This window comes from Hemicordylus capensis, chromosome 13 (genome assembly GCF_027244095.1).
Source record: "Hemicordylus capensis ecotype Gifberg chromosome 13, rHemCap1.1.pri, whole genome shotgun sequence".
Lineage (NCBI taxonomy): Eukaryota > Metazoa > Chordata > Lepidosauria > Squamata > Cordylidae > Hemicordylus > Hemicordylus capensis.
Window position 1 is genome coordinate 5,591,313 of NC_069669.1, and position 9,181 is coordinate 5,600,493.

The 9,181-nt window shown below is 55.0% G+C and overlaps 3 protein-coding genes across 8 annotated transcripts in view; 2 read left to right on the top strand and 1 right to left on the bottom strand.

Annotated features, from left to right (window-relative positions):
- The window catches only part of GTF3C1 (general transcription factor IIIC subunit 1), a 28,241-nt gene extending 24,428 nt beyond the window's left edge, over window positions 1–3,813 (top strand). For 3 of the 5 annotated variants that reach the window (XM_053276798.1, XM_053276795.1, XM_053276799.1), the window contains exons 32-37: window positions 313–566; window positions 834–1,120; window positions 1,250–1,850; window positions 2,227–2,266; window positions 2,672–2,867; window positions 3,523–3,813. In XM_053276798.1, coding sequence (XP_053132773.1) covers window positions 313–566; window positions 834–1,120; window positions 1,250–1,850; window positions 2,227–2,266; window positions 2,672–2,867; window positions 3,523–3,744 — 1,600 coding nt within the window. In that variant the 3' untranslated portion in view covers window positions 3,745–3,813. Of the gene's footprint in view, window positions 1–312; window positions 567–833; window positions 1,121–1,249; window positions 1,851–2,226; window positions 2,267–2,671; window positions 2,868–3,522 lie in introns of those variants that run through there. The other 2 variants (XM_053276797.1, XM_053276800.1) reach the window with 2 other exon arrangements.
- POLR3K (RNA polymerase III subunit K) lies at window positions 3,790–5,677 on the bottom strand. Of its 2 annotated transcripts, XR_008312047.1 has the most exons (4): window positions 5,547–5,677; window positions 5,356–5,443; window positions 4,379–4,621; window positions 3,790–4,138 (listed from the first exon to the last, which is right to left on the bottom strand). XR_008312047.1 is itself a non-coding variant. In XM_053276817.1 (3 exons), the coding sequence occupies exons 1-3, from the start codon at window positions 5,655–5,657 to the stop codon at window positions 4,494–4,496; spliced, it is 327 nt and encodes a 108-aa protein (XP_053132792.1). In that variant the 5' UTR covers window positions 5,658–5,677; the 3' UTR covers window positions 3,790–4,493. The 2 variants fall into 2 exon arrangements, 1 of the variants encoding a protein (XP_053132792.1); XM_053276817.1 differs by having other exon boundaries at window positions 3,790–4,621.
- A 47-nt stretch (window positions 5,678–5,724) lies between these two features.
- Window positions 5,725–9,023, top strand: SNRNP25 (small nuclear ribonucleoprotein U11/U12 subunit 25). Its single transcript, XM_053276815.1, has 6 exons — window positions 5,725–5,862; window positions 5,948–6,044; window positions 6,391–6,496; window positions 7,266–7,340; window positions 7,973–8,034; window positions 8,598–9,023. Exons 1-5 carry the CDS (start codon window positions 5,725–5,727, stop codon window positions 8,025–8,027), a joined length of 471 nt encoding a protein of 156 aa, XP_053132790.1. The 3' UTR covers window positions 8,028–8,034; window positions 8,598–9,023.
- Window positions 9,024–9,181: the final 158 nt, after the last annotated feature.

Below are 9,181 nucleotides of genomic sequence, written 5' to 3' on the forward strand. Positions count from 1 at the left end.
AAGGCCTTGGGGAAGGGCCAGAGCCTCTCCTCACTTTGATACTGGCTTGTCCTGACTGATCAGCTTGAATGAAAACAGGGAGAGGCTTGTGGTGGGGGGCCTTTCACCTCTCCAGCAGCAACAAGGTTTGTCATCTGCTGACAGGACGCTTCAGATGCTTGTCTGGGAAACAAAACCATCCTGGCAGCTACTCTGCCTCTTGCTGTCGGGTGTTTGGGCTGGTCAGCAGCTTCCGTGTGGGCCGTCCTGTGGGCCACCTGCCTGCTCCTTGGGCAGAGCAGATCCTGACAGCCTCCCATCTGCTTCTTGCAGCCTGGGGAAGGAAGGTCTGGAGGAGGAGGAAGAGGACGACGATGACCTTGAGGACAATGGAACAGATAAGCGCCGGATAGAGGTGAAGGCCCGCCAGGCTTCACACACCAACTACTTGCTGATGAGAGGCTATTACGCACCAGGCATCGTCAGCACACGCAACCTGAGTCCCACAGACAACATTGTTGTCAATTCCTGTCAAGTGAGGGTGAAGCTGAGAGAGACCCCTACCCCGGAAGGCCTCCGGACTCAAGGTCAATCCATTGCTTTGGGTGTGGCAGCCCCTGAGCTGGAGGCTCCAAAGGCGTTCATCCTTGCCTTTCCCATGTGCAGGATGGGGCCTTCATGTGCTCCTCTGACCCTGCCTGCCTGCACCTGAGCCAAGAAGCAGGAGAAGGATGCTGGCTGCCTCTATGCAGAGCAACAGCTGGCTGTGGCTTCTTGGGGCTTGCTCAGTCTTTGCAGAGCAGAAGGGCTGGACCTGTCAGGCAGTTGAATTGCTGTCTGTTTTGCATCTGCAGAACCACTCGATCTGGAGAGCCTGCCAGTTGGAGCTTCCTGCCTCCCCAGCTCCTTCACCAGACGTCTCAGTGTACACGAAGAAGATCACCACACAGGCCAGCTTCTCCTGCAGTCCCTAGAGCGTTACTGTACCAGCCCTGGAGATGCTGCCGCTGTCCTTGAAATCCACAGTGCCATTGAGGCAGCTTCCCACTTTGGGGTGGACAAGGTTGAACTTGCCAGACAGTTCCAGAATTACGAAGAGCCTGGTGCGAAGTACACCCAAGGACTGCAGCGGTACCTTCAGGTCAGTGCATGGGCAGGGAGTGGATCCAGATCAGTTTAGCTGTTTGGCGCACCATCTCTCTGCAAATGGTGCCGCTTTGAGGATCTTGTGCATCCACAGGCTCAGGTGTGGTGTGTGTTTCCCCCTTAGGACCTTCTTGATTTGGAGCAGGTGTTGGAAGTAGGAGGCCACAGCCCCCGGCTGGTGGCAAGGAGGTTTGCCAACCCATGGCTACTGCATTCTGTGTGTCACAGGGAGGAGGTCAGCGGAAGTATGAAAGACAAAGGCACTGCTGAGCTAGAGGAGCTGGAGCCCAAGGAACCCCCCACCTCACCTGCTTTAGCAGAGGAAGAACCAGCAAGAAAAAGGCAAAAGAGGGAGGAAGGGAGTCCGGCTACAAATACTGTTCCCCAGAGCCTGCCAGTGAAGGGAGCTGGCAGCCAAGTTCTGGAGGCTGGTGGAACAGGAATGAAATCCTGTACAAAAGCTGGGTTCCACACAAAGTGTTGCGGTGGGGAAAGAGAAGGGAAGCCATGCCTTCTTCCCGTGGCACAGGAAGGAAACGCTGCACAAGAGCTGGGCTCCACACGAGAATGTGCTGCAGACTCTGTGGCGGAAGAGGAGGGAAGCCATACCTCTGGGGAAGAGGCAGCTGTGCTGAGCTGCCAGGAAGGACTGGACAGTGGAGCTCCTGTCAAGGAGCCATGCCGGGAGGACTTGCTACTGGAGGAAGGCCCTGGCAGCAACACTGGTAAGTGTGAGGCGCTTCACTGAGAGGGACCAAGACCCCTGTTCCAGCTCATACTGCCCAAGGGGATACGAAAGACCACCTAGCCAAACCCAGCCTGCAGGGTCCTGCATAAGCAAAGACAGCACCCAGTTCATATGCCACCTTGACCTGGCCTCGGCAGTGCTCTCTCACGCTGTAGGCCTGCTCTCTTCTGATGGCCATCACAGTGTCGTGCTCCTCTTGGTCTCCACATAGCACTTTCACTTGTGGGGGCTTTGGTGGGGGGTGCTCTGCTGATCAGCTGAGATGTTCAGTGGCAGCTGCAATGATCATGCAGTCGAGCAGTCTTGGGGAAAGCGGGTGTTCTGCTGTTCAGATTTACTGTTCTCTTCTCTAGAATGTTCCACTGGGAAAATATTGCAGCCTGATCAAGACAGGTGAGTGTGCAGGACTTTTCAAATTTGAGCCTGTGGGGTGGGGGGGTGTTTCTGGGCCCTGCTATCTACCCATTCCTATGCCTAGCAGAACGACAAAATTCCCCATTTCCATGCAACGCAGCCTGCCACCTTCTGCTTTTTTTGTTGTGGAATATGGATGGAAGAGTCAAAACTGAGGCTTCATAGCCTGGGTCTTGTTCCCCACAAGATCTGCTCAGAGTGGCTTCTTCCTAAGTCAGTCAGGAGGCTTGCATGGCCCTGGCTAGGGTGTGAACAAGCTGCCACCAAATGGAGATAGCAATAGGTTGTTCTGAAGAGAATGTGTGCCACTGTGCTTTGCTGGCACAAGGAGTGGCCTTATCCTGCTGTACAGATGCTCTCACTGAACCCCTTGTCTCCCCAAAGCAGAGCCAGCGCAAACATTTGCTTTGTTGGGCGGCCATGGCGGATCGTGGATGGCAGTCTGAACAAGCCAGTCTGCAAGGGCATCATGGAGGGGGTGCTCTGCCACATCATGACCAAGCCTGGCATAACAGAAGCAGCTCTGTATCATCATTACACTGGCGTCCTCCAGCCGGTAGCTCTCCTGGAGATACTGCAGGTATCTTGGGCCTCTTAGGTCAAGGCAGATTTGGCCTGCCTGCTGTAAAAGTTTATCTGGAGGGATGAGGTCTCAGGGCAGTATCTGGAACAAGTGGAAGGAAGGAGGGAACCCACACTGAATGCCCTCCACCTATGGAGATTTTGGGGGGTGGGTGGGTTTGTCAGTTCTAGTCCCAGTCTTAAAATAGGAGAGCTCATCTATTTAGTTTCCCTCCTGACCCCTCCCCCTTGACTGAAAAAGACACAGGCTTTTTGGCATCTCCATGCCCATTCTACTTCAGAGATGGCATTCTATATCCGATGCCTTTATAGACTTTTCTGCTTCCATAAGAGGTGCAGGCCAGATGTGAGATGAGGCTCCCTCAGCCAGCCAGTGCAGAGTCCAAGCAGCGAGCCTCCCCTTGGCCTACTGTGGGAGGAGCTGGCACTCTCTGCTCAGAGATGAGCCACAGCCCTATTTACCGCATTGCAAAAGCATGTGGAATTCCCCCTGCCACCCCCACTGTAAATTAGCTGCTGGTGTTTTCTTGCATCATGGGCAAATCTAATAAAAGTATTTTAAAGGCAACTGCTTCAAATGGAGATCACGCCCAATTTCTCATGCCTAGAAGAGTTTTCTGGAATCCATTGTGTGATTTGTTTCTCCTTTACAGGGCCTCGAAGCTCTGGGCTGCATCAAGAGATACTACTTGAAGAAGCAGAGTCCAACGTCTCTCTTCTCACCGCCTGTCCTTGAGGAGGAAATAAGCAGCCCCAAGCTGAGTGACACCCCAACAGTATTCTATGAGCCAACCCTTGACTGCGCCCTGAAGATGAGCAGAGTCTTTCCCTATGAACTGAACTGGAACAAGTGGGTGCAAATGGCTCCCTTGTGAATATGCTCCTTGTACAGTAGTGATTAATGCATTTATGCCACTTGGTTAAAATAAAATTAAGTTTATTTATCTCCTGGCTCAGTCTTTTCTGTATGGACCAGCTGAGCACCCACAGCTCCTGGGGCAACCTGCATGGCCTCTTCTGTGCCTCACATCCAAGTGTGGAGCTGCCATGAAGTAAGCCACAAAGCCAAAAGGCTAGGTATATGGAAAGACGGCGCAATGCTAGCTCAAGGGCTGTGTAATAAGCTGTACAAAGACATGGAGATTAATGGAGGGAAATCCTAGTGACTGCTGCTTCCTCTTAGCCTTGGCTTCTTTTTCAGCTGCTACTGGAGTCCAGCTGAGTCCTGCCCCTGGAGCAGGTGGTGGTAAAACACTGCAGAGCTTTGGGCTACAAATGGCAAGCATCATATTAGCATATGTAAAGAAAACCACACGCTCTCTTCCTCCCTGCCACTAGATAGCTAGTCCACCCTGGGAGAAAGGGTCTTACATAGGCCTTAACCAGTTCGGCTGACTTTTGGTTTTCTGGTTGGGAAGAGAAGAAGCGGCATTCCCTTGGTACTGCCCCCAACTCTCTTTTCACTACAGATCTGGCCTATGACTTAATTTTGTGATTTTCACCACACACCTTAAATGTGGGGCAGTCGGGCTCAGCTCCCTTGACCAGGTCTAAGCCCTACCACCCTGCCAGGTAAGCAGACAGGGTGATGGCTACCACCTTCTCCCTCCTGGTCACTGGTGACTCAGTCCCTCCAACGGTGTCCACACTGGAGGCTGCAGCACTTGTAGAAGGTGGTCATGGGCTCATCAGCCGAGCGTGTCTGCAGCTGCATGAAGTAGGCTCGCGGATGCTCGCACTTGGGACACGGCTCTGGAAGGGAAGGAAGGCCAGGTTGGTCCCTCTCACCAGCACACAGGGAGCTGCCTTTTACCGAGGCAGACCATCTACTTGAATATCGCTTAAGCTGACTGGCAGCAGCTCTCCCAGCCCTATCTGGAGGCACTGCCAAGGAGTGAACCTGGGACGCAAACAGGAAGGTGCTCTTCCACTGAACTACAGCTCCATCCCCAAAGGAGAATATCTTATAGTACTCACATGTAGTCTCCTGTATTCCCTCTAACAGGGATTCCCAGATGCTGTGGACTACAACTCCCATAATCCCCAAGCAAAGGCAATTGCAAATTCAAACAAGGGTGGACACTGCTTAGCAAAAGGGGCCACTCGCGCTACTTGCTGCTGGCAGGCCAGTTCTGCTACCCTCCCGCAGCCAGGTACAGGAAAAGTCCTCTATGGGCCCCCCTTGCGCTGCTGCTCCTCCGGCAAGCAACCGGGCCACGCCCACCCCAGCAAACGCCCTCCCTCGCTTCCCCTGGGGAGGCTGCTGATGCCGTCACTTCCGCCGCCCGCCTGCGGGACCTCTACCTCCCGAAAAGTCCATGGGAGCCGCGCTGCCTGCAGGCTGTCCACTGGTCAGGTAGAGCTGTGCGGCCAAGCTCTACCTGACGAGTGGACAGCCTGCAGGCGGCACGCGGGCGAGAGGAGTCCGTGGAGCACCGGGAAGCGGGGACAGCGCCACCCGGGGCAGCCCGGCGGCCGGGACAGACCTGCAGTAGAGTCCACGTTTTCCCAGGCGGCGGCTCCGCCCAGCACGTCGTCCACCTCCTTCAGCGCCGGGTAGCGCCTGCTGGTCACCTGGCAACGGGAGAGAGAGAGAGAGAGAGAGAGAGCTGAGCGAGCCGGAGACCGGAAGCGGCAGTAGGAAGGGGCCGGAAGTGATGCCAGCGGCCCTACGCACCTTGCGCGTGACGTTGCGCACGTAGGGGCAGGTGGTGCAGGCGAAGCGGTGGCACCGCGCGCCCTCCTCGGCCACCAGCACGTTCCCGCAGGCTGGGCAGAAGAGCAGCATCGCTGCGCCGCAGCTTCCTCCTCCGGAGGACCGAGACCCTCTCTCCGCTTCGGGCTCTCTGCGCAAGATGGCGGAGGAGGCGGTGACGCAGGAGGAGGAGGAGGATCAGGATCAGGAGGAGGCGCACGCGGAAGTGCTGGCGCGGTGGCAGGCGGCGCTGGCGCGGCTCGTGAGGGATCCGCTGCTCTGCGATCTCCCCGCCCAGGTGGGTGTGGCCGGGAAGGCGAGAGGGGGCGGGGCTGGGGGCGGGGCGGCCGCTCACTGTCTCATTCTGCGGTTCCCGCCCACAGGTGACCCCCGAGGAGATCAGCTCGCAGGTGGCCCTGGAGTACGGCCAGGCCATGACGGTGCGCGTGCGCAGAGGAGACGCCCCCCAGGCGCCCAGGCGTGAGTGGACGGAGGCGGAGGCTCCTGAGCGCGTGCAGAGGGCGCCCTTTCTCCCTCTCTCTCTCCTGCTCTGAATGGACTAGTGCTGCACCCCTGCGCTCAGTGCAGGCAAAGGGTGCTGTGGCGGCGGCCAGTTGGCGGCCAAGCCTCCAATAGACTCCCTAGGGGACACGCACTAGGCTTCCTTGTCTCCCCCCCATCTCCTTGGGGTTCCTGCTCCTCTGAACACAGCTTGCTGTGGTTGCTCATGGCAGAGGAGTGACCGTGTTTGTCCTGGTAGGCCATTGCTGGGTGGGGGATGGCACAAGGCAGCCATGACAGTGGTTGCCGTCTCCTTTTCTCTCAGCTGTGGTGGTGGTGCAGAACGCCAGTGTCCTGGACTTGAAGAAAGCCATCCAGCGGTTTGTGCAGCTGAAGCAGGAGCGAGAAGGGGGCATCCAGCATATCAGCTGGTAAGTCAAGCAGTTCCCACCCTAGGGGAGGAGCACTGGACTTGTGGCAGCAAGCATGAATTGTCCCCTTTGCTAATCAGGGGGTGCCCTGGTTTGCATTTGAATGGGAGATTACATGTGTCAGTACTATAAGAAGCGGGCCAGTCAGCACTGGGAAGAGTATCTGCCTGCTTGCACATAGACAGTTCCAAGTTCCCTCGCTGGCAGCATCTCCAGATAGGGCTAAGAGAGACTCCTGCCTGTGACCTTGGAGAAGCCACTGCCAGTCTGTGTAGACAATCCTGAGCTAGATGCAACAATGGTCTGACTTGGCATATGGCAGCTTCTTATTTTCCTATGTACCCCCAACCTCCCCTGAGGCTAAGGGCAACAGGGCAGCCCTTAGCAGGCAGCCCAAGGAATGTCTCTGCTGAAACGCCACACTTTGGATGGAACTGGTCTGAGCTTCATGGCCTCGGGGTTGAGAGCAGAGGGAAGGGCAGCAGTTCTGCTCTTTCTCTCCCCTACTAACTAAGCAAAGAAGTACCTTTTTACAGTAGTGATTCTCTACTTAGCAGGGGGGAGTAACTGGCCCTATCCACCCCCCAGCCCAACATTCCTACAGTGGCTGTTGCTGGGATTTATCTTTTGTTTCTCTTTTAGATTGTGAGCCCTTTGGGGGCAGGGAGCTATTTTTATTTATTTATATCTATGTAAGCCGCTTTGGGCACACTTGCTAAAAAGCATGTTCATATTTGTATTTGTATACCTCATATCACAACGCTTGCAGGAAGTACGTGTGGCGGACATACAGCTTAACCTTTGGTGGAGAGAAGCTGACAGATGATCAGAAGAAGCTGAGAGAGTGAGTTACCAGCAGGCTTTGACTAGTTTCAGTAGCCTAAGTGTGCCAGTTTGGAGCAGATCCTCCAGGGCAACTCAACAACTGGGATCTATGTGGGCGGTGTGGGGCACTGTGAGAGGGCAGGGGGCTGAAAACCAGCCACGTTGAGGCTTGGTGAGCAAAAACTGCCTCATTGCAGGACACAGCCCAAAACTGCGGTTTCCCCTTTACTTGGTTTTTTATGATGAGGGCCACCCTGGAAACTTTTACTTGAAGGGCAGGATAGAGATCTGTAAATAACTCAAATGTGGCGTAACAGCCACCTAGGACTCTCATAAGAAAATAAGAGCAGCCCTGCTGGATCAGGCCCAAGGCCTATCTGGTGCAGCATCCTGTTTCCCACAGTGGCCCACCAGATGCTGCTGGAAGCCTACAGGCTGCTGTTACTCCCCTGCAACTGGTACTCAGAGGCATCCTGTTGGGAAGAAACTCTTCTGGGAAGCTGAGAGGGTGGACCTGGCACAGGCTGTGGCCTGGGGAGGAGGAAGGAGTTGGGGAGCAGCATACGGCAGGCCCTTGGCCCAGGGGTCAGCTAGAAAGGCGAGCTGCTACGAAGTGTGTCAGACATGCAATATCTGCTGTGCTCCTTTTAGGTACGGCATCCGTAATCGGGATGAAGTCAGCTTCGTAAAAAAGCTTCGGAAGTGAGCTGCAGGCAAGTCTTCCTGTCTGGGTCTTCCCGTAGCCAGATCTGGCCTCACTCTTGGCTGCCCTCTCCAACTCTCAGCTATGGGCAGGAGACAGCTGCCTCCCCCTTGGCTACCTGCCCTCTTCTTCACTGAGAAGGTGATTGGGCAGAGGAAAGTAGTTGAGCTAGACAGAGTTCCCCTGTGGCAGCCTGGTGCCAGAGCTCTGCTTTGCAAGAAGGCCAGTATCCTTGGATCCCAGAGGGGAAGTGCGAGGAGCCTCCTACTCCCACCCCTGCCAAGCCTGCCTCCTGGTGGGCAGAGCAGAGAAAATACCAGGGAGATGCAGGACCACCTGAGAGATGCAGGACCACCTTGCCAAAAGGAGACCACTAGGATAGCTTCCCAAGCCCAAAGTAGGAGGCCTTTTTGTCGTAGTTTGAATGAACACTTGGCGGCCTTTTTGAGGCCAGAAGGCTTTGCTGGCCTCTGTAGCAACAGGTGGTGGCTGCCTGTGCCTGGGAAGAGAGGGGTTGCATTTGGGAGTCTTTGGCCATGACTCTGTCTATAAGTGGCATGATTTTGCTTACAGGTGATGGTCGTTGTGGCCTTTGGAGGACCAATCTGGCCCTGCTTTGCATTTCCAGTTGGAAGGAGGCCCATCTCTTGACAGACACCGCTGCAAAGAAGGGAGCGTAGAGGCACTGCAAGCCTGCCCTGGCTCTCTACTGGCAGGATCTTGAGTTAACCACTAGGCTTTTGTCAGAAACGGGGGGGTATAGAGACATACCCCAAGCCTATGCAGGTGTAAACCACCAGCCCTCCCTGAGTAGAACTGGAGAAATGGCATCTAGAAAGGGATTGGTTGCCTGGAGAGCAATAGACGTGGGTAGCAGCACTGGAGAAACGTGAGAAGCAGCCCAAGCCTCCAAGCAGTCAGTTTTTAGCCTTAACTTGACAATACCGAAGGTGCCGTTTTGTAACCATTGGCTTTCCAATAAAGTGTTGAGTCTGGTAAGAGGCTGTTGTGTTGTCCTGTCCCTGCCCCAGCCTAAACACTACAAGTTCTAGAGGAAAACAAGTTTGAAAGCACACACTATCTACTGGTAGATGTGTTCCCGATACCAAGTATCCCTAAACTTTAACTGTAGCCCTGAAGTTTCCTGGGCTTTTGAA

What these genes read in the sequence shown, in the direction of transcription:
- POLR3K (XM_053276817.1), bottom strand. Translation starts at nt 5,657, where the DNA reads ATGCTGCTCTTCTGCCCAGCCTGCGGGAACGTGCTGGTGGCCGAGGAG. An exon ending in TGCGCAACGTCACGCGCAAG is followed by an intron (nt 5,444 to 5,546) that starts GTGCGTAGGGCC and finishes TCCCGTTGCCAG; the next exon opens with GTGACCAGCAGGCGCTACCC. An exon ending in AAACGTGGACTCTACTGCAG is followed by an intron (nt 4,622 to 5,355) that starts GTCTGTCCCGGC and finishes CTTCCCTTCCAG; the next exon opens with AGCCGTGTCCCAAGTGCGAG.
- SNRNP25 (XM_053276815.1), top strand. Translation starts at nt 5,725, where the DNA reads ATGGCGGAGGAGGCGGTGACGCAGGAGGAGGAGGAGGATCAGGATCAG. An exon ending in CGCCCCCCAGGCGCCCAGGC is followed by an intron (nt 6,045 to 6,390) that starts GTGAGTGGACGG and finishes CTTTTCTCTCAG; the next exon opens with CTGTGGTGGTGGTGCAGAAC. An exon ending in GATCAGAAGAAGCTGAGAGA is followed by an intron (nt 7,341 to 7,972) that starts GTGAGTTACCAG and finishes TGCTCCTTTTAG; the next exon opens with GTACGGCATCCGTAATCGGG.